The 24,141-nt window shown below is 42.4% G+C and overlaps 1 protein-coding gene across 1 annotated transcript in view; it reads left to right on the top strand.

Annotated features, from left to right (window-relative positions):
• The window catches only part of fam135b (family with sequence similarity 135 member B), a gene marked incomplete at both ends in the record, with an annotated part of 28,910 nt that extends 5,125 nt beyond the window's left edge, over positions 1-23,785 (top strand). Inside the window, 17 exons of the mRNA XM_079175643.1 lie at positions 5,612-5,751; positions 8,470-8,540; positions 9,536-9,709; positions 10,454-10,580; positions 13,662-13,821; positions 15,176-15,225; positions 15,901-16,056; positions 17,008-17,081; positions 17,163-17,317; positions 17,400-19,356; positions 20,584-20,750; positions 21,016-21,107; positions 21,225-21,322; positions 22,251-22,402; positions 22,618-22,728; positions 23,285-23,398; positions 23,580-23,785. Of these exons, the coding sequence (XP_079031769.1) occupies positions 5,612-5,751; positions 8,470-8,540; positions 9,536-9,709; positions 10,454-10,580; positions 13,662-13,821; positions 15,176-15,225; positions 15,901-16,056; positions 17,008-17,081; positions 17,163-17,317; positions 17,400-19,356; positions 20,584-20,750; positions 21,016-21,107; positions 21,225-21,322; positions 22,251-22,402; positions 22,618-22,728; positions 23,285-23,398; positions 23,580-23,785 (4,004 nt within the window). The remainder of the gene's footprint in view (positions 1-5,611; positions 5,752-8,469; positions 8,541-9,535; positions 9,710-10,453; positions 10,581-13,661; positions 13,822-15,175; positions 15,226-15,900; positions 16,057-17,007; positions 17,082-17,162; positions 17,318-17,399; positions 19,357-20,583; positions 20,751-21,015; positions 21,108-21,224; positions 21,323-22,250; positions 22,403-22,617; positions 22,729-23,284; positions 23,399-23,579) is intronic.
• Between the last annotated feature and the right edge of the window lie 356 nt (positions 23,786-24,141).

Here is a 24,141-nt window from a genome sequence, read left to right as displayed (position 1 = left end):
GTCTGGTGTCTGGGAATTGTATGGCTTGTCTCAGTTAAGACATTTGACATGTCTTTGGGTTAAGACTGACTGACTCACTGCAGAAAATCTTGCGTCTCTCATATCTTCCAAAACCAAAATGTTGGCAAGACTATTTTTTGTCATTGTTTCAAACGTAATTGAATTTCAGGTTTTAAACCCAGAGTTATTTTCTTGATAAATAGTGTGTGGTCTTGATTTTGTTCCTGTGCCGTCTCAAGATATTTGCAGTTTGTAAAACAAATACAACTCTATTGGAATTTCTGTGCTAAGAGGAAGATTTTCCTTTTGTCTTTCAACGAGGGATTTAAGACTTAAGAAAATGACAGAACAGGCTAAACGCAGCGTGTTTTCAGTGCAACATAAAACACGATAGAACGGCTAATCTTAAAATGCTGTTCCTCAAAGAAAATGAATAACATATAAGTATACGTACATTTGTGGCAATAATATTTACACGCAACTAAATCTCATTTGCAAAGGTTCGTTTCTTAATTAAAATACTGTACACAACCAGTGACAAAACATGCAACCAACAAGATAAATGGGAACATAAACAGCACTTCACTTCATGCTCTGTGCATTCTACATACATTCATTCCTAAATACAACTACTTGCGGAGGGTTTCCATCATGAAATATTCCTCACTTGTTGTGCCCTCCTTTGTATTCACAGGTTGTGACGCAGCGCTTCTGAACGTACCAGAGCGTTAAAATCTGGATCTCTGGCAATGCAGAAAGCCGTTTCACTGGCAATACTGATTTGCTGTAATAGCGGCTATTTTTAGCTTGTCATGACTCGAGCGCTGTGTGTGTGTGTGTGTGTGTGTGTGTGTGTGTGTGTGTGTGTGCTTGATCTGGCTGTGCTTGTGAGGACCTATTCCTGACAGTATAGCCTACTATTCTTTTGAGGACATTTAGGATAGATATGATTTCAGGCCCAGTTCCAGGTTATATTGAGGATAAGACTTTGGTTTTAGGCATGTAGCTCCTATGGTTAAGGTAAAGGGAGATAACGCGTCAGTTTAAATGTTTTCACATCAGAACCAACGTGTGGTCTGTGTGTTTGTGTGTGTGTTTGGCAAGGACACGGCTGATCGTGAAGGCGATGTGTCCCAGTCTGAGATGTGCTAGTGATTTATGTAATTTCTAGTGTTTCTCCAGAAACACAGTGACAGGAATTTCCATTGCCTCATTAGTTAACGGATGGAGAGGAATCCTAAATAGACTAAATATTAATAGATTACAATGGGAATGATAAAAATAGCAGTTCAGCAAGCCTGCTCTGAGTAGTCTATTGTTAGGGTGCTATATCCTGAAGGTGCAGACTAACATGATTACAGGTGAGGAATAGAACGGACAGCATAGTCCAGCTGGAAGAGGCTTCGGTAAAACTGTTCAGGAATACATTAACAAACAAACCGGTTTCAGTTAACTTAATATACTCTTATTTATTGATTTTACCAGATTTTTTTAATTGTCCAGCCTAATGTGAAGGAAACTAACCTTGAGTGAGTCAGCAGCACAAGCAAATCTCCAGCATAAAGGTATTTAATAAACACTTTGTAACGTTATCTCTTCTTCTAAACGCAACCTAAGTAATTCAATATTTCATGAAATAAACTAATTGGCTTTCTTTGTGCTCTGATGCAACAGGGACTTTATGTCTAAATAAAAGGTCCATTAGTAAACTACCAGACAACTCATGTAGCCAGTGAGCATAGCGGAACATTTAACTGCTAAGAGTTATTTCTTTCCATTGCAAGTCGGTGGAGACCAACACAGAGCTGATAGCAGAATAAATATTGGACTCATCAGGAGGCCCGATACATGACCGGGCAGAAACTAATCAACTTCATCTTTTATTGACAACGTGAAAAAAAGGAACAGTTTACTAAAAAGTTCCCCATAAAGATGATAATGTTCCAGTGGTGTGGTTGCAGTTTTATTTTTGCTGCTAAAGAATCAATGAATGCAGGTTTAGATTTGTGCTGAAATCAGGGCATGTTTAGCCTAGCTTAGCATGAAGACTGGAAGCAGGTGGAACAGTGGACAGTGGAAAAAACACACCTCCCAACTGTATGTGGCAACATGTTAGTCAAAAGTTGTCTAATTAAGACATTGTACGTCTTTTTTTAAATTTCATACATAAACAGAAATGTAAAATTGTGGTTTTGTAGAGTTTCATGATCTGTAGTGCCCACCGGCAAAGGTGGAGTGACACTGTAACACAATACATCTTATATAAATGAGCTTTAGAGGTATAGGCATATTTCTTCATATTGGACAGTGCAAACCTAGCTATTTTCCTGTGCGCATCTTTATGCTAAGCTAGGCTCAACATGCCAGCTTTGTAGTTTACGCACACAAGTGAGCTTGAGATTGATCTTCTAATATCACACACGGAAATAAGCAAATAAGCCTTTCCAAAAATGTTTAACTATTTCTTAAGGACTTGAACCTGGGTAAATTGTAACTCAATCAGATTTACCTTCCACTACATTTATATGTACAATATTTATCACTATCCTCTTGCAGATTTTATAATCCTATCTTCCGCTGTTTGTCAACTCTATAAACAAGGTCACATATACCAAAACTGCTCCAAAGCATTGCAGCCTAGATCTAATCCACCGACTGCAATCCATATATTTTCCTATAGGGCAAAAGTACATTTGGCAAATAAGGAAAACTGCAGCATGTGTGCATTACAGGAGCATCATATTCGTATGGTAATCGGAAGGCTGCAGCCCTCCCCTCTGCAGCTCCTTCCACAAGGTCACGTACACCTCACAGACCGAATCCATGAGCATCAATGCAGCAGCAGCCAGCTCTCCGGTCAGCAAGAGGAAATACATTTATCACACACACACAGACACAGGAAATCATCATTCACTGTGTTCTCTGTAAAAGTGTAAGCTTGACATTTTAATTGTCTTTGCCCCTCAGACCAGATGCATTGTGTGAGAAGGATCCTGCCACACACTCATCTGAAGCATTTAATGACTCTGATTCACGCACAGAAACATGGCCAGTGTGAACAGGGAGAGTTGGATTGTTGTTTAAGGTGACTCCTACGCACGGACTAAGAGATTAAGATACTTCCTCATATTAGTATCATGAAGAGCAATCCTGCGTTGAGAGTTGTGTGTTTTTTTGGTTTATAGGATAGGGAGTGACGAGCAGACACACATACACGCAGCAGATGTAGAGCACCAGAGGCTGCAAGCTTATTACTGTCTGCACAGACTCACTGTGGCTAATGCTTGAGGGAATTTCAGCAGCTTTAAATGTGTGGGATGTGATAACTTCCCAAAACCTGTGAGAACTGCGGTATAAAATGTCAGAACTGTGTGGGTTTGATGTATTGTTTTTGGTCTATTTCACTGTAAACATGAATGGGACATAATATTAAACATTGCAAATATTTCCACGGCACTAGAAGATACACTAATCATACATTATGATGCTGCATATGTGTAGACCACACACAGTAAATGTTATGTTCATCAGATGATATTTGTCACATGGGGTTGACTTCCTGTTGCCAAGAGGTGACGCTGTGACTATGAGTCAACATGTGCATGTAGATGTTCTCAGGTCTGGGCTCTTATCAAGCACAAGACACGTGGGGCAGATTGGACAATGTAAAGTCGAGTTACAACATCTTTCTGTTTCATGGACAATCACACATCTGCTATGAAACTTGCAACTGAGACCATAAACTCATGTTTCAAATGTTAACTGAGGTAATAAATCAAGTAGGGTCATTTGACCTCTGCTGACTACTAGAGAGAAGAACAATCGATGGCACCTTTCAAACATCTTCATGAAATTTAAAGGCGGGGGCTTTTACTTTGAAAACTGTTAGGAGGGCTGAGCCAATGTGCCATACACAAGGCCAAGATATATATATATATAGATCAGATATATATTTTTTCTATGGCTGTTGTATTGGACTGCCTCATATAGTTCAGGTGCTGCTATCCCCTTCCATGCAACAGCATTGCCATCAATGTCAAAGCCGAGATCTCAGCACTGCAGCTTTCCTGTCAAGGTCTCATCCCTTCGACACACTTTGCACATGATTTAACGTTTAATCAATCTCGTAAAACAAACTGGCATTCAAAGGAAGTACAGTATGTGCGAGTGTGTGAAAGTAGCAAGGGCAAAATGCAGCAGCTACACTTCATTGATTTAATCACTTTGGCCACACTGAAGGGCCACCCAGCGCAGGAGCACCTGGGGGGAGATCACGAGTCCTTCACTGGTCAATTATTTATGTTAATTCCTGCGCAGTTTTACTGTCTCTAATCCACCAAACTTGTGTGTCTGTAGACAGTGGGTGTGAAACCCAAACACACACACACAAGGAAGACATGTGAAAAACAATAATATCAAAGTCACATTCTTCATACCCAGAGGGCTGCCGCTGTCTCTGTCACACACTCGCTGTGTCACGCTTCCACACATCCATCATCCTGGCTGGGGCTGCTGTATGCTGCAAGTAATATAGCAGCATTATCTGGGAGGAGGCCTGCCCGAGAGAGGGAGAGTAAGACCGAGACTGAAAAAGAGACACAACCTCAGCAGGGGATTTCAAAGACGTGTCACTGCTCGCAGCTGGACAAGCAGGAGAGCCAGGCTGCAACACGGGAGATGTTGGCAATCGCAACACACATCTGTTTCCCCCTGCTTCCAGGGCTTTATGCTAAGCTAAGTTAACTGGCTGTAGCTTTTTTATTTGACAGACGCATTTGAGACTGGAATCCACCACCTCATCTACTCCCAGCAAGAAAGGGAATGAGTGTACTTCCCAAAACGTTCAGGTTACTAGGACTCTGAACGGGACATGACTGACCATGCACAAGCAGTTAGGTGTATAATAGGTTATATGTATCATTGTTCAATGTATAGAACGTGTATGTCTGCATGTTTGATAACAGCCAACTTTCTTGTTTGCGCGGACATTTAGTATGCAAACAGTGATAACTTGTTCTATGTGGTGCTATGGTGTCTAGATGGTTCAGTGACTCTTCTTAATGATAGTATCTGTTCAATTGAAGCTGACTTGAGGGTGCAGGGACATTGAATTGAGTTAGTATCGTGAGCATATTCACAAATCTTAGCACATTTCCAGATCTGAATATACACGCTCAGATCCCTCAGCAATCACAGTAAACATTTGCAAATTGTCGGGTCACACATTCGCACGCCTCATTATGCAATCTGGGTACATATTCACAAATCTGAGCCCACACTGCATTCATCAGAGGAAGCATTTGCCAAACGAAAGGCCTACATTTATTTCGGTTTATGAAAAGCAGTGTATTTCCTTTTTTAACGTTTCAATGTCAGTGAAATCATATCACATACAGTTTTGCGTATTACATAATATGAATGAGTGAAACCTAAATAGAGAAACAAGTTAGGGTACGAAGATACAAACAAAAAAAAATCACGTTTGTTTTGTATTGTAAAATCTCTGCATGTTGTGACATAATCGACGGTTGCAGTGAACAAGTGATACTGTTGTAGCAACAAACTGATTGCCGTTTGTGTTAATTGTGCATGATGGTGTGTCCCACATCAGGAGAATGCAGCTTCAGCTCTGCGGGGGTTCACGACGGCACCGTGTTCAGCCGGATCTTTCAGATCCTTTACAGGAATGAGGAGATTACGGTGAATGACTGTATGATCTTCAAAGTCCATCTGCTATTAGACGGAGAAAGGGTGAGTCATGCTGGTGACATTTTCTGTACACACACACACACACACACACACACACACACACACACACACACACACTTCCTGTTGAGAAAGATAGAATGGGGAATGGCATTTGGCTGCCAGCATCAGTAGCTGCCAGCATCAGTAGCCTCGCTGTAAAGTGCAAAACAGATAATTACAGTAAAAACAGCTGTATGATAGTTGAATTGAATGCCCATTAATTAATGGGCTTTATCATCCACTGTTGGTCTCCACTACCATCTGACACAAACCACAGAGATTTAAGCATGTTAATTAAAGCAGGAATCTAACATAACGTTGTTATGAAGAAGTCATATAATCATGCTGAATAATGGAAGAGTAAGAACGCTGTCATTTGCTAAAAGTGGCGTGAAATGTCCGCAAGTGACCGCTTTTGATCAGGAGTCTTCCATTGTTGCAAGCTTGCTGAATCTCTTGTACATTGCTACGTATTTAGCAGAACAGATACACATCTATTTTACACAATGCAGCTGTTGACGAAGGCGGCTTAATTAATAACGCTTGGGGTCACGTTCATGTGCGTGTAAATATTTTGCTTCTATTCTCCTCAATTTTCTTTCAGTTTACACGTGTAACTACAGTGATTGTGTTCAACCTAAGAGTGATGTTTCCTCGGCATGGTTTTTAATATTTTAGAAGTCTGGAAAATATAGGATTACCAGGAAAAAAAACCAAGTTCTTGTCTCTCCTCTGTCCCGTTAATCATCTTGCAGCCCCGCTGATTTATCTTTCAAGCTTCTAGCGGGGGTTCAGAGTCTGACCCCCCAGACTGAAGCTATTGATTGTTGTGCCTCACAAACACTGCATAGCCCTTCCCTTAGGAAAGGGCAGAAACGGTATCAAATACAGACACAAGCAAATTGATGATCAGCTGTTGAGACTTTCACACCAGTGAATCCCTCCAGCCTGGAAGGGAAGAAACATGAATAACTAACATGGTGGGTGTAAAGGCCCTTGTAATGACTGGACCTGCCCATCCTTCCTCTGGCGTATCCAGTTGCATTTTAATTTTAACTTTAAACCAGAGATATCAGAGGTTTTGGAAAAATGGTAAAATGATTGGCTTGAGTTTTTACCCCTTAATACAAAATAGTGTTTAGGGCCCCAAGAGGGATAAGTCTGGCCCTAACAACCCAAAATACATTGGATTAATTCTCCAGCTCTGTCTCTAAAGCTACAAAGTTTAGATAAAGTTAATCTTCTTTTTGAAAAGAGTTCAGCCCGAACCATTCCAGACACAGAAACAGTATGAGGATTATTGAGGTCAACAACTTGCCTCTTGGAAATAATGTGCTTTAAATTGCCAGACAAATGTAAATTGCCTTTGCCCCCCAGACTGCTCCACATGTTCCGTTGCAATGATCAGGCGTGTAAACCTGCCAGACAGTTATTGATGTACTGTCCTTTACGGTTTCACCATGGGCGCGACCCCGAAAAGCCACTCTGCCTGTTTTATGTTGTTTGGGAGCCACCGGAGCTCAAATTGATCAGCTGTGACGGTCTGGAGGCCGGGATGTGGAGGAGTTAAGATGGCCCCCCAGCTCGTAGCTAATCATCCATATGATAGCCGTAGCTCAAACCATGACATTACCCTGCACCGTCGCTCAGCTGCTCTCTGACATGTCTACAGTATGGATGCCTCGATTACTGTGGCAAGATCCCCGCTCCAGTCTCACATGACTGCCCAATCCTAATTTTAGAAGATTTCATTATAGACTTCCAGGTGGAGGTGTGGAGACGGAGGAGCTTTAAAGGCATATCTCCCGAAGGCTCACGACTCATTAACCTTCCGGAGGTTATCTGCCGCTCACAGCTGCAGATAGCACAGACAAAAATAGCCCCTCATTTCCCCCTGTGGACACCCGCATGTACACTTGATTAATCAGAGCATCGATAAAGGAAGAGACTGCAAAGATTCGTATGTTTGCTGTACAGTGTGCGTGTACTTTTAAAAAACAAAACGCAAGGAGAACGAGAGGAAGAACGGTGCCGTTATTGTAATTAGCGACGCAGTTGTGCAATCTTCAAAAGACTCCATTCATGGCACCGCCTTTGTAGTTTGCTCATACCCTTTATGTTTCTACTTTGTTTTTCAAATTCAAATAGCTGCTCTGTATTTCCATAAACCATGGTATTCTATGGCTCTTTGATCATGAGAGCAATTCAATTTCTGTTCAACTTACATCAGGTTGAAGATCACACAGAGAACATAAAACGTCATTAAAAAGAACTAAATCTGCATCGCAAACAAGGCCGCTCACGTTAGGTTCTAAGCCAAATAGCAGTATTCATCTACACCATACTGTCTATAGTTGTATAGAGTTTAGAAACAAAAACTTCAGATGCTTCTGTGCAGGTTACAAAGGCCCATTGGATTGTTTGATGCGTATACAGATGGTATGAATCATATGCTACGGCCTTTCGCAGTCACCAGATCCCTCCCCAATGTACCACACGTGGGAGATTTTGGAATGACCGGTTGGTTGTTTGACACCACACCATATGGTCGTTTGAGGTACATGATCTTTTGATCAGTGCTTGTCTCGTTTTCATGAGGTTACTTGACAATTTAAGTATGTTTCCACGTGTTCTTTTCATGATTTTGTCATCCCCCCTCCATGTCACCTTGTTCCGATAATGTTCATGCATTAACAGCCGTACTGTTCTAATGTTTTGCAGGTGGAGGAAGCCTTAAGTGAGGTGGACTTTCAGCTGAAGCTGGACCTTCATTTCACCGACAATGAGCAACAGTAGGTTTTAAAGCAATTTGGAAATATGTGTTTGTGTGCAGAGGGAGAGAGAGAGAGGGAGAGGAAACTACACTTTTCCCTTGTGCAGCTTTTATGCAAGAGTGAGAATGCAAACTAGGCACGAATACGGGCTATTATGTCTTTTGGCTCGTAGCCATCTCTTTAAGCACCTGATCACAACTTCTGTGCTAGCAATACACGATTATTGTGATTTGTCTGTCTCCTTGGGACAAATAGAAGACTAAATGGTAAGTTTGTTTAAGCATATGGCAAAAAGGCACTATTTTTGTTGGGACACTGCCTTTTCATTGGCCTGCAGCTGCATATTAGTGATAAGTATTGTCAAGTTTTTAGTGTTCGAACTGTTAATTCAGCGTTTTTGTCATAGTTGTGTGAGTATAGTACTTGTCAATGCTAAACAGGACAGGAGTTATAGAGCCCCTTGTGTTATAGCATTAACACTAGCTGCTTTTTTGGAGTCTGTAGAAAGAGTCTGTCTACTAGGTCTCCATTACAATTCCAGTCAAGATTCAGACTCTTTCTCTCCGACTCTTTCTTTCATAGCTGCAGGGTCAATATAGGCTACAGGTCCTTAATAATAATGTGAGATTATTGGAGAGCAGCATTACTCGTTCTCAGACATCTTTTAAAGAGTCTGGCAAAAGGCAAAGAGCTGCTTCTTTGAGGAACAGACTCTTTGGGCTCAGAAGAAAAAGATAAAACCATTCACTTTTAGTATATGCAATACAATCAGCATTGTAATATAGATTAACTGATTTGTATTTTGTTATATTTGTCTTTACATATTGGTTAGTTTTACCAACTAATATTTAGTTGCTGTGTATTGTCAGACGTGTTGGACTGGAGGGGGCACTAAAGATGGGGAAAATACCCAAAACAAGAATTCTGCAGATTACCCCTTTTTAATTGTATGCAAAAAACATTTGTCATTTGTGTGCGAGTGTAACATTTGTCCCTCTCTTCCCATTCCTCAGGCTTGCAGAGATAGCGACTGTCCCCTTGATCAGCAGTCGGACCCTCAGCCTCCACTTCCACCCACGGAGAGGCCTCCACCACCACGTCCCAGTCATGTTTGACTACTTCCACTTGTCCGTCATTTCTGTCTCCATACATGCTTCACTGGTTGCCTTACATCAGCCGCTAATCAGGTAGAGTTCTCATTCGGCAAACATTTGCATTTAATGGTCCTTGAATTCGCACAAAGCAGAAAGACCCTTCTGGTATCTGATCTCAGGATTTCAAACCTAAATCATTGTTGCTATGCCTGTCAAGCTTTCCAATCTGACACGGCACATATCCAGTTTAGAGTGACGACAGCAACAGATTTACCACTTTAGATTTGTTGTTATCTTTAAAACATTGAATCCTTGATTTCAGACAGAGGTAGGCAAAAGCAGCTTTTCATTTCTAGACGACATCGGTCTATTTTGACGGCTGAAATGGCTCGCTGAGTTTATCAACTGTAGTTAGCGAGCTAATTAAGTTAGCGTTAGCTCCAGATCATTTCAGTGAATGGCCATTGGGAAATAAGTCTTTCTTGTCGATACAATATTGAATTGTAGAGCTGGTCACACTGGGAAAATAGAATTCTACAGTGAAAACTATAATTGCAACTGTGTCCATAATTTCAACAGAAGAACTCCAGTGAATGAACCGCTATAACATATTTTTCCGTGTATCCGTTAGCTGCTTGAACGGATAGATTTCCAAACACAAACACCGGATGAATTCAGCCGCCAATATCATAAACTCAGTTTTAAGCCATGCATTACATAGATTACTGCAGCACCTGATTGATTGGTAGAGTAGCAGCCCCCGCCTCTCAGCTTATCTGTATTCACACACACACTCACGGTTTGTCCCTGCATGTGTCCTCCCTGTTCTCTATGCAGCTTTGCACGTACAGGGAAGGGCTCTTGGCTGGGGAAGGGCTCGCCAGAGAGCCCGAGCGACCCATCTGCCATGTCGGTAGAGAACCTTGTGTTCGGAGCTGGCTACTGCAAGCCTGTCATCTCTGAGGTATGTTAACCTTTAGCGGTTCGGCTGCGTTCAAATAGAAAGTCACAGACAGTCAAAGCCCGTTCTGTCTCACAAAGCTGAAAACAGCGCGATAATGAGCCAGTCTCTGTTCTGCTGGATGTTCCCTTTTGTTTTTGTGAGCGAGTAGCTGAATGCCAAGCGATGACGTAACCATATAATAATGACGTGATCTCGGTTTAGGGACAGAAGCCGATGGATTTAGTTGTGATTTGTTTTGGCATGTCACCCAGAAGCAACAGGATTCAGCCCAAGAGCTGAGCAGGGAGTCATTCTGATCTGGATTACTAATCCTGAACCTGTCTGTCCCCCAGATTCTGTCATTTGTTGGGGCTCTGTGCAGTCCTAAAGCTGAAAGACCAGAGGCCAACACAGGGATTATTACTGCGCTGCACCGTGGCTTTTAATAATATCTGATTAACCCACCTGCCCAGGCATGCAGCCTCCAGGCTTAGCATCTGGAAGTGTTAGCAGCTCTCACTAGAAATGCCTTTGTGCCCATTTACAGTTAAGCTTCACAATTGCATGAGGACATACTTGATAACGGAATCACTGTTGTCGTAATCATTAATCATGATTATACAGTATATGTCTAACTTTATAGGAACTAAATTATTTCATGACCCTTTAAGCACCTGAAAATACAATATTAAGCTATATGCCGAATATGAAGGCAGAGCCAGACATGGTATTATCTCAGAATATCGAACTATTCTTTTACAATAAACTCCTGACTTACTTCCATAGAAGTGCTATCAGATGTTGAACTGCGGCTTTAGAACTGCTCCGTGTATTAACCCTTTTTTAATACAGTTTTCTGGGATAGTTTGACTATAGTTCTACAACTATCCTCAGTTTGTTTTATTTGTTTTTGCGGCTATGAGTAGCTCCTCCATTCGAATATGTGCATTGCGTTGCAGGAACATTTGACATGTCCCAAACCCATACTGCACACCAATTCTAAAAAAAGTTTTGAATACTTTATGTAATTTGTTCTCACAGAAAAATGTAATTTTGCAGAATTTTAATTTAATTTTCTTTATGTCGCCATTATCTCTAGTTCTCTTACGTTTGCCAATTATTCCAAGTTGTGTACAGTTGTAAAACAGTCGGTTCCATTTTTTCTGTCCTTTTATAACATGCATCTCTCAGGTCCCTGTGTCTACACTGTAAATCTTAATGAGCGCCATGGTCGCCCCCCCCCCCCCCCCCTCCCCAACACATCTCCTGGTTTTTACTCCCACCCCTAGCTGGGCACTTTAATAAGCTCTGCGTTTAGCCAAGCAGGGGGGCTTCGTTTGATCACAGTAATGAGTTCTGCTTGCAAGCGCCACGTACTTCATAGCTGCAGGTGAAATCTACAAAGCATGCCGCCTCCTCCTTCACCTTTATTTATTTAGAGCTCTTTACCTGCGGCTACACTACGTTTTCAGCACTTTCCCTCTTAACACCGCAGCGTTTCCCTTAAGTGTTATGTTATTTCTGAAAAACAAAATCACATGTTGTAGATATCCATTGATATATGCTGTTACATCTCTAAAGGAAGGACAAAGTTCCCTCTGTGGTAGGAAAGGATATTTTAAGAGAAACGTGGTGCTGTTAGAAGTGAGACGGCTGAGAATCTTGGGTGTTGTTGGTGTAAATAAATCATGTTTCTGAAGATAAACACACATAAATCATGTTCATATTCGACACATGGACACTGGTATCTATGTGTCTAAACAAACTGATGGCGAATTGGAAAAGTTGCATCAACAGCAGCAAAAAAAAGCAGAAATTCTCATGTGAGGTGACATACAACTAAAGCACATCCGAGACATTTCCAGCGCACAGAGAAACTATGATTTTAGGATAATTACTAGTTTGATACTGAAAAATAGCTATTTTTCACTGCCCCTCGCTCGCAGACTGATCCAGCAGACCTCTATAGAGGGTAAAAAGAATTATGAAAGTAAACATACAGATGTTCCTTCCTGGTTCGGCTGTACCGCACTGCTGCAATTACAGAGCGCACACAGGTATGATGATAGGGCCGGAGACTTTTCTTGCTAGGGGCAAATTGCAGTACATCCCCAGGTACTCAGGCATCACATGCCTTTCAAAGCTCTGAGCCGCACTGGCGCGGCGGAAACATCACAGCCATGAGGAGATGTCACCTTGGAGCAGACTGTGCCAGGTCATAGACCAGCAGACAAAGGGCAGTCACTGGTCACATCCAAGGCTCCCCGGCTCCATACTATGACGCCTGCATGTGTGCAATGATAGCTGTTTGGGTAGCAGACCATTAGATCTTTTAAAAGATAAATAAGAGATATGATTATAGTATTAAGGCCTTGGTGATTTGCAGCTGTTTGGACCGGTGTTACACTCAATGCATAATGAAAATTGCAATGTTGAAATTCACTTAATACTTCTACTGCGCTGTTAGAGAGCCATCTACTGGAAACACGGTCCTTATTGCAGCTCATATCAGCACTCAACAGGGGGGTTGTACTTGAGCTACAGAATTATTTTTCTTGTCTTTTGCATTAAATGTAACTCATCAAGCTGCTTGCTTCCTTCAGTTTTGTACCTCACTTGGCCTTGTTGAATGTTTTAATGTATGGTTTTCAGTTTTTATATGCATCATTTTGCATTCACTCGGCTATTTGTTTCTTTTATATCAAGCCCTGGACAAACATTGGCACCTTGAATTCTGTGTCAACTTCCTATACTTGTGATCTTTTAAAGGTTATAGCAGGGATGCGTTACATCCTCCCAAGGCCACGTGCATGTATTGATCTGCTTTTACAGCTCGCAGCAAGCTGTGTTTAGGGTCCATTTGTCCCTAACATTGTATTTGATCTTACAAGTAATTATCTTTTTCGTTCCCATTCAGAAACACGCTCCTTTTATCACAAGGTCAGAAAACAAGCCTGTGCAACTGTTGCAGCTGTATACTTGAACTATAAACGTCAAGTATGTGTACACGTCTATTATTAAGGCAGGCTGTTTTCTGAGAGTTTTCTGTGACCACTGACCTACATAGCATCTGACATTTCCTCTGTGTCTCCTTCTCTGCAGGGGAGCTTTTATTTGCCCAGTGAAAACAGCCTGCAGAGAGCTCATACGTGGCACCGGCGGCTCTGTCGCCTCCTGCTGGTCGCACACAAGGGCCTGCATACTTACCACTCCGCACTGATGAAGGAAATCCCACAGCTACAGCAGACGCCACTAGACTCAGGTGACCATATGCAAAGCTCAGTATTTCAACTTTTATTTCTGGTCTTCAAATTTAGAAACAAATACACGGTCTGTTGGGAATCATTGGGGAGCAGTATGGTTTGTTATAGTTCTTTTCAGAGTAGTGTCACATACTAAATAATATTAATAATTATTATTACGACTGACTAAGCAACATTTTAATGTTGTTACTTGTGTTGTACTTGAAGGTTGGTAGTGTAAGTGGGAAGAATGGAGCAGCATGCAGGCGTGACCGGCAACAAAAGGGAAAAGATGAACCACTTCATTAGGTTCATCACTTAGGGTCCTCTGCAGACAATTCATGAGAGCAACCCTCCCAGTACACCAAACACATGACCTTTTCCTGCCCAGTGAAAAACAGACTAACCAGTCTGCCGGCTTTCAGAACCTTTTATACCTTGTCAGCTGCTCTCTGTGGCTAATCAGGGTTGATCCTCTGGAATAAATGCCACTTCAACCCCAGCTGGCATCAATTTCCCTTCATTTGGAATCAATTACTCAAATGCACTTTGACAAAAGATATGAATCAAATGCGCCTTCGTAATAGGCATAAACAAAACAGAAATATTGTTAGTGAGGTAGTGAAACAAGTAAACATTCCCTTGTTTGGAACTGAGAAACATTAGAGCAGGAACATCTACCCACAAAGACGTTTTAAAGGGGAAATATATTCTCTTCTTCTTTAAGGGTCCGGCAGGTCAGGGAGTTAAAGCCCCCGATAGAAAACCTGTGTAAGCAGAAAGACTAAAGTGAACAAGCATCTCTCAAACATTACAAGTTCACGGCTCAAAAAGTGTTTAACAGATGAGTGAGAGGAATGTGCACCTTCCTCTCAGCATTGTCTCAAGAATATTATATGTTGGGAATGGAGATAATAGGCTCAATGACAACTTGTTGAGCTGATTTTAATCATTTTTCATATTGTTGAGTAGTTAAATCAATATTAGTGCATCATATGTTAGAAATGCATCATATATTTGGGATAAAAACTGTAATCTGAACTGTCAAATAGATACAGTGGAGTAAAGTAGCAACAACCAGAAAAGAACCCTCAGAATGACTTGAGTAAATGTACTGACTCATCGTTACCACGGCTTAAAGTCACAATTAGATTTCATGGCACTTAAAAATGATTTATAATCACTATTTTATAGTGGATTTGTATTAGTATTTTATTAGTTCTTATCTGTATTGAAAACATTTTTTGAATAAAATATATGACTTTCTGGTATTTAATCTGTAGTGACCCTGTTCTATCGCTCGGTACACACTGTGTGAAATCCTTTGCACTGAGCTCTGCAGATAACTTTCCAAAATCACTTTTCTTTCCACAGAGGTGCTGCCTGTTGACGAAACTCTAAATCAGCTCACAACAGAGTTACAGGTGTGTTCATTCCACACTCTATTGTTACTTTCACATTGTTATGATTTCTTTGTAGTTGTGATTCCTAATTTTTCGGAATATTTTGATGTTGTTATTTCAGATTTAGGCGTATAAAACAATCACTATTTAGCCCTACCTGCTGTACCAAAAGAGTTCATTATATGCACAGACAAATGTAACGGCTTAATCTTGATGTTTGGGGCTGAAGGATTACGATTCTTTTGTTGGAATGCAAACCGAAAAAAAAGTAGTGCATTTGTTTTTTTTAATATACTGTAGGGCAGTGGATTTGAACTTACGGTATTATTTCAAGGCGATTGATATAATTACAATATTTGATTTGGCGACTAAAATTCTCAAAGTCCTGTTAAGTCGTGAAGGGGATCATTGAGACATTAAACAATCATGACTTTCAAGTGTTAAAACAAGTCTCTGAATGCATTTATTTGTGGACGGATACGGTGGCCCAGCTGTTATCACCAGCCTCGGTTGATTGAGTTATTTTCTACAATGATCCAAAGACATATCAGGTCAGGCAGAAACACACCGTCGGTAAATATAAATGTCAGCAGGAAAACCAAGGATCCTAGAATAGAAGGCTGTATTTTAGGAAGACTGACTCAGTTTGATATTATAGGGATCTTTTTTTCTCTGACCCCTCTCTCTCTCCATCAGCTCCAGGAAGGCCACGAGAGGGTAGCGGAGCAGATCAGCAGGGACGTGAGCCAGCTCTGCTCCCAGCTGGCTGCTCTGTGGAGCCACTTCCTGGAGGCCGCTGTTCTCAACCCCCACATCCTCTCCTATCTTGCCCAGGAGCACCACACACTCAGGGTGAGAGTGGCACTCCATCAAAGGCATATATAATGCTCAAACGCCAGCATTTCCTGTGTGTTCTCTGAGCCACAGGCCAGATAGTCTCCATATTCGAGTGCAACGATGACGATCTGTGCTGATATCTTTAAATTGAGCTATTTATACCCTCAGCACCCAAACCAGAATACAGAAATACTACAGAACAATCAAAATGGTTTCATAACCGTTGACATGTTAGCTCTGTGAGCGTCTCCTTAAGGCATGTCGCGACCAATTTTCTTGAAACGTTTTAAAAGCCTTTGAATAGAATTCTCTCTTAACACACTTAGATGATGTAAAAATGAAAACGTAATCAGATGTAATGAGGAAGAAACCTCCATGTTTGATCAGGAAATGGTTAGATTTATGAGTTAAACTGACCAAACTCTGGACAGGGAATTAACAAAATAATAAAATGCCATTCTAGACGGTAGCTCAAACCCAGCTGAGCAAGTTAATGTGATTTCCAGTGCAATTTCTGTCCAATCACTGGGCTGTTGAATATGAATATGTGCTTCACAGTGGAGTAGCTCTCAAGGCCCTTTTATGTGGCATTGTTTGGTCTCAGTTGTCTGAAAAATAATGAACATGTTTGCTTTGGTATTTGATTACCCCAAGGGGATACTGTCATGCCTCCATCCACCAGTGGAGTTTGGATTTCAATTAACACTTGTTCTGTAATTATTGTGGGGTGAAAATACACCAGAAGTAGTGTTCCTGGTGATTTGCCTGTCACAGTGGCTGACTTTCAAGGATGATGCATTTCTAATTGGAGCTGGAGAAGGAGAAAGCTTTTTGGATCAAGCTTGTGTCACAGACTGGAAGCAGTGATATGAATCTCTCGCTCTCTCTTTGTGAGCAGAACTTGAATAAATTGACTCATTTCAGCTGACTGATGAAAACAGTTTTGTCTGTTTCTTCAAACACCAGGTCAGGAGGTTCTCAGAGGCGTACTTCTTCACCGAACACTCCAAAGATACATCTTTGACTTTTCAAGAGGAACTGTAAGTATTAGCCTTCTCAGGAAAAGAAGAGGTTTATTCTATGAATGGAGAGAAGTGTATGATATTATTCTGCTGATTCAGAATCAACAGACACGGCCAGATAGCTACAGAAGTGCGGAGCTCAGACTACCTGACCAAGATGCCTCCTTTACCTGTCGAGTGCCTGGATATCGATGGAGACTGGAACAGCCTGCCCATCATCTTTGAGGACAGATATGTGGAGTCTCCTCAAACAGGTAATATAAAAAAGTGGCTGAAAATATTCAGTTATATACACCAAATCACAAAAGGCTTACTGCAATGCCCTTGTTTTTCCAGAGTGGCTATCACATGTGCCAACCACTGATGGCCAGACCAACTCAGATACCAACATCTCTCATGTCAATGGGATTTTTGAAAGCAACCAGGGAGCCAGATCACCAGCAGTACACCAGGACCCCTTGGACAGTGATGATTGCATGGACCTACCTACATATGTCTCACTCATGGCAGAGCAGAGTAAGACCAGAACCAATATCAGAAGTACCCAGAACCTCATTCGTACCGAGGACATTGCTGAACCCTCTCGAGCAGCGGCAGAGCACTTGAAGGAACCAGAAGAAAAACAAGGCCAGGATAAAGAGAGCTGTAATCCGGGTCTGGGATACATCACAGATACGCCTTCTGATGTGGATCCATATAGAGAAGAAGCAGTCCTGGTTCTCTCCTCAAACCACAATTCCCTCACTGACTCTAATAACAGCAGCGATGAGTCTCCTGCTCATCGTGCAACGGAAGATACCATCCTACTTAGTGATGCCACAAATGACAGTGAAAATAACGAAGAAGAGTCTGATATTGCGATGCCATTAAATCACTCCATGGATGATGAGATTGAGGATTTTCCTCTCATCACTGCCAATGTGCATCCAGTTATAACTCCTTTTCCCGGTGATCTCAGAAAAGAGGTGACTCAACGCGGATGCCTGATGGGCTCCAAGATCATGAAGCGCTCGTCCTCAGTTATTTCGGACTCAGGTATTGAGAGCGAGCCCAGCTCGGTGGCCTGGCCCCTGGAGGCCGCACTGCGAGGCCGACCTCCTCTAGACTTTTCCAGCGAACGGGAGATCCCACAGCAAATAGTGTGTCGCCACCCGGTCCACCGCAGCTCTCTGGAAGGCCTGCAGATGGAGAGCAACGGCAGCGGAGGCATACAGGCCTCGCTCACTTCTATTAGCTCCCTGCCCTACGAGGAGGACCAGCAGCAGAGGAAGCTCAGTAAACTGACAAAGTCAGTTTCGGCACCACAGATAAGCAGCCCTGAAGACACTGAGGAGGACCCTGTGCTCCTCAACCAGGAAACAGATACTAAGAGTTTAGTGCAAAACCAGGAGTCATTGAAGATCAACGGCTCTTCTTTGAACAGCAACCTGGATTCGGAGCAATCCGAATCCTCTTTGTTAGATCTGACTTCAACGTCAAACTTTGGCCATATCCTCAAAGAGAATATTAGCTCTGAAAAGTCAAACACGTCACAGAACCTGTCAAAGACATATAGAACCAAGTCAGCGGTAAGTGGTGTGTCTGAAGTGCTGCTTTTACAAGAGTCTGAAAAGAGCCCTCATGTGAAGGAAAGCACTGTTATTGGCAGCCGGGGGGAGAATATGAACCATCAAACACACATCAGTGGAGTAAGCGCCTCAGAGGAGGATGTGCATCTCGTTGAAACAGAAGCAGTGCCCTGCAGCTGTGGAAACAAACCATGTGTGCATAAAAGTGCAGAAGCACAGGAGAGAATTAACACTGTAGATGATTGCCAAAGTTTCCATCAGAATGAACTGCTTAGTGTTGAGGACCAGAAGTGTCCGGATCCCTCCCGATCACCTCTAGGGCTTCAACGCACCAATGACCTCCCCAGCAGTACCATCACACAGAGGCCGAGTGATCTTACAGGGCTGATTGCCAACGATATTGCATCAGCCGTTGACCTCAGTGGGATGTCAGCCGGTGAAAAAGAGCCTCTGGACTGCCAAACTAAGCCCTCTAAGATCCCCAATTCAGGGCTGGCCTTCGTGAATAAGAAGATGGTGGAGGTGGTGAACATGTCAGTGTCCTGTGCCCCGACCTGCCTGCCATTTTCTTCAGCGCTAAGAGACTCTCCATCCATCAGTGGAATGTCCGCTCGCCAGGCTACCTCACCCATCACCCATCAGCCCCTGGGCTCCTTTGGTATCATCTCCTCGTCTTCGCTCAATCCCTTGAACATGGACGACGAGACCAACGAACGAATGCTCAAGTGAGTTTATGTTGGAGCTAATCTTAGTGTTAGCAAAGGATAAATTGTGCCCAATTCAAATTACATAGCATGTTATTTTCTGCTTACCACACAAGACTCCCTTGTAAATCTAATTTCCTGTGGTCCCTTGAAAAAAGTGAAGAAATGTATTGTCTCCCTTTTGTGTGTGCATGAACAGGCACAATTACATCTATGTGACACCGACTAACAACCAGACAGCAGCCTACTACAAAAAAAAGAGTCACACACTCTGTGCCAAAGTGCTAATGTTATCAGACTAGATAGCAAACAAATCTTAAACATCTTAAAGTTACTTGCACGTGTCAACATTGGTTGGTTTGGATCAATTGAGTTATTAGCTTTATAAGCTATATTTACTAGTGCAAGTTAATATACATTAAGTGTCCTTGTCCACTCAGCTTTCAATCAAACAGGTGTGCAGGCTAAAGGAGCATTTTGGACTGTTTAGACTTTCCATAATGCAAAAATATGAACCCAGAATTTGGAAAAAAGTCCCTTTTTAGTCAGATTTATGACCACAAAAAGGGCTGGCCCCTGTACTTTCAGTTGGACATGAAGGCTGCATTAGTTATTTGTGTTCAGGCAGGTGAGAATAATGCCTTTCTGACTTTTGTGTGTATCAGTAAATAATGTATCAGCAAATGCAGGCCGTCTTCCAAGAAAAACTTTGTAGGATCGAGATCATAATCCACACCAACTACAGGAAACAAGGCCAAAACACAAGGTTTTATGGGTATGTGGAGACGGCTGTTGGCATCTGGTGCGGTAGCTGGCAGTTACTCACGCTTGGAAAGCCAGGCATAACAAAATGAAGTGAGGGCAAATAGGAAGCGAGGAAGTCAAGACGAGGTGAAATGCCTCCTGATGCATTAAATCACATCAAAGGGTGCAGACAAATCCATCATGATTAGCTGAAAGTACAGGAGCTGGAATCGGATTTGTTTTGACTCCTCCACAGCTGAAATCTGTAACCTGGCGGGATGAAAGGGTAATACAACTTAGAGGAGCTACTTGTAAGTCTGTGGGACTTTTGTTTAAAAGCCTCGATTTGCTCGGAAGTGGGCAACATTAACTGATATTATACAAAAAATGCAAGGCAGGCAGAAAATACAATCTTAGATTTAGATAGCATACACATTACTGGAAAGGTCTTTGTGATGTATTGCTAATATACCAAATACAATGTTCAATTTTCTTTTTCTCCAGTTTCTACAAAGCCAAAGACGAGCTGCTCAAAGAGTTGAGCTTTCAAGCCAGCCTTTACAGCGACCTCCCTCTCCTGGCATCAGACCTGCCCTATTTCCCCCCCGAGGAGGATGATGAGGAGTTTGATGATGGCATACACCTCGTGGTGTGTGTCCACGGGCTTGACGGTAAGTCCTCGTACAGCTGAAGGTTATGGTTCACCGCTGTCCCAATTCCACAGCAAGAAAGTGATAGCTATTAAACGGACACACCTCCCGCATACTGTACATCCTGTTTTCTGCCCTATTAGCATTGCAAGTGTAATATAGTCTCTGAGAGAGTGTCCTACAAAATATCACTTCACACTATGTAGTCTGTGAATACTAATTCCAGGTGTCACTGAAATGATTAATGAGCCAGAAATCGTGAGTATCATTTCCTCTTTGCTTCCAGGAAACAGCGCAGACCTTCGGCTGGTGAAGACTTTTATTGAGTTGGGACTGCCAGGATCCAGACTGGACTTCCTCATGTCTGAAAGGAACCAGGTACATTTGTAGATGGGAGCCAATTGCTAAAATGTACAGTCACATTTTTGTGAAAGTGCTTTTAGGCACTTTGTAGAGCGCTGACGACCGTGCTTTTCACTGCCGTTTTCCCTGCAGACCGACACGTTTGCAGATTTCGACACCATGACGGACAGGTTGCTGGATGAGATCATTCAGCATATCCAGCTGTACAATCTCACCATAGGCCGGATAAGGTCAGTCGCTCAACTTTAATGCTGTGCAACATGCACATTACCGACAACTCACCTTTTGATTGATTTTGATCGATCATTTGAGGCAGAGTTAGAGCTGGGGCAATCATCAGCTTCAGCAGCATTCTGTTTGGACAGTAGATGGCAGCAGAGACTGCACATCGATATTTGGAACGCTTTGCTCATGTAAATTAACAGTTTCAGGATAATATATTGACTGTGCGAGTCCAAAATGGATAAGTAGCACAAAATGGATGAAAGGCTTTTATCATACACTGCCAATAAGTTCCTGACTTTCCCATGATGGACTGTACTCCCTTATGCAGCAGTGTGTCGCCTTGTTCCCATCAAATTAAGCTATTCATCTTCCCGCCTAATTGCCCTCAATATGGCAACACATTTTCTTTTTGAGTTTCTCCCCAAGTTTGTTAACTTTCTTTGTTGTGTATTCATTCTCTAGAGAGAAAGTATCACAGACAAAAGCAATCGACTGCCACAACAGCATCTGGTTCTTTCCACATTAGTTCTATATTTAGTTTGGTAAAAGATAGATGAGAAGGAGCCCACATGGCGATGAGGGATTTGGGTAAAGCTGTAACAGTACAGTAATTAAACTAAGTGACAGACATATAGCTTCACGGATCTGCTGGGAAGACTGTTCATTTGTGTGGCGCGTCCTCTATGTTAGTATCATTAAGTTGTCATTGCCTTTGAGAATGTTTAAACAAGTTAATGAATTTTCTGTAATTACCAATGTTGCAGCTTAAATCTCCAAACATCCTCAGCTGGAACTAGTTCCTACATACAGAATAGTCTATAATAAGATATCGCACGGTGTCGTAGGTCAGCAGTGTTGGAGGCACTGTTTTTCCAGCCACCCACTCAAGTTGCAAGTTTATCTCCCTGAAAGTTGTTTGTCTTCGACCAACAGCTTCATCGGCCACTCTCTGGGGAACGTCATCATCCGCTCCGTGCTGACGAGGCCCCGCTTCCGCTGCTATTTGCCCAAACTGCATACTTTCCTCTCGCTGTCTGGCCCACACTTGGGAACGCTGTACAACAACAGCACACTGGTCAGCACAGGTGAGGCCACCGCGCCGCAGCGGGAAAGAAAAAAAGATGCACACTGCAGATGTGCCGTGTTTACTATGCTGTACAGGCATGCATTTCAATGTTTTGTGCTCCTCAGCAGCATCTTTTATCCAAGAATATCATCCATACTGTGCTGCTTCAATGCAGGGGGGATGAAAAAGCAGGGGTCCCGATTGTCTTTGTGTGTGTGTGTGTGTGCTGCTTAGGTCTGTGGTTAATGCAGAAGCTGAAGAAATCAGGATCCTTGCTGCAGCTCACCTTCAGAGACCACGTTGATCCACGGAAAACATTCCTCTATCTCCTGAGTCAGAAACAAGGTACCGGCTGAAAGCGGATGAATTTGAAACACAGACAGTATATTGACTGCCTCACTTTACAGACTGTTACTTGAAAGACAGTCTATTCAAATATTCATGAAAATGTTGTCATCTTGTCTTTTTTGTCAAATTTCTGTACGCGTCAGCTCGCTAACACTCAAACCCCTGCCAGCGAGCTGCGAGAGGCCTGTGAGAGGCCTCCCCACTGTTTGAGTAGAACAAAGCAGTCGTTTGTCACACAGGCTTGAAGAAGATAAGCCTGAAAACACTATTTTACCCCTCCAGAGCTGTGGCAGGCTGACAAAATGATCCAAACCCTGTCATTGGAAACCCACCAGCGCACTCTCTTAAAAGCACACTGACAGGAGACTTGAGAAAAAACACAGTTTTATCGTATCAAGCCTGTCATTGTAGTTTGTGATTGTACTTTGTGTTTTACAACCAATTCACTCTTTTCTCCTCTCTCTCTCTCTCTCTCTCTCTCCCTCTCTCTCTCTGACACACACATGGACATACACTGCGGTATCATTTACTCGTTTGTTTTGTGTCCCTTTAGGGCTCCAGTTCTTCAAGAACGTGGTGTTGGTGGCGTCTCCACAGGACCGTTATGTTCCTTTCCACTCTGCCAGAATAGAGATGTGCAAAACCGCTCTCAAAGACAGGACCACAGGTTAGATGTGCATGTATTAATGCAAAAAAACTAAAAATATATATTTTCCAAGGTTTATATAAACTCCAACCAGCAGCTGGTTGGCTTAGCTTAGTTTAAAGATTAGAAGCAGGGGGATTTGGATGCAAAATTGTTTTAAGTAGTAGGACTAACCGTATCTTTCCTAATTTTTGCACTGAAGGGCCCGTTTACACTGAGATGATCAACAACCTTTTGCAGCCACTTGTGAAGGCTAAAGAGTGCCGGCTGATCCGCCAGAATGTGTTCCACGCTCTGCCCAACACAGCCAACACCTTGATTGGGCGCGCGGCCCACATTGCTGTCTTGGACTCTGAGCTTTTCCTGGAGAAGTTCTTCCTCGTGGCAGGGCTCAACTACTTCAAGTAAAGGTGCTAGTACTGCAGGCCTACAGGAAAGAACCTTTCAGTGACTGATGGAGCTGATTTGGAGGATAAGGTCCTACCTTCACCTTGTACAATATCTCAAATGTATATAATGGTATCCAGGTGGCAAGGCCTGTTTATCCCCTTTGCTAGCAGCTGTTATAAAAAGAAGACCAGTGTATTGTGACTGAAATACTAACTGAGAAGTCTGAGTATGTAGCCATGCAAAATAAGATATCTGACATCTATCACAGGATTAATTGTAGATGTTTTATGGCCTTATTAATAACCAGAGTCAGCCAAAACGCTAACAGATACTAATTGTGGTCAAAAGCATTTAACTACTTTCCCTTTATAGTT

Source organism: Pholis gunnellus (genome assembly GCF_910591455.1).
Source record: "Pholis gunnellus genome assembly, chromosome: 16".
In the NCBI taxonomy this organism is placed as follows: domain Eukaryota; kingdom Metazoa; phylum Chordata; class Actinopteri; order Perciformes; family Pholidae; genus Pholis; species Pholis gunnellus.
Note: the sequence above shows the minus strand (reverse complement) of the source record. Positions and strands in the feature narration are given on the sequence as shown.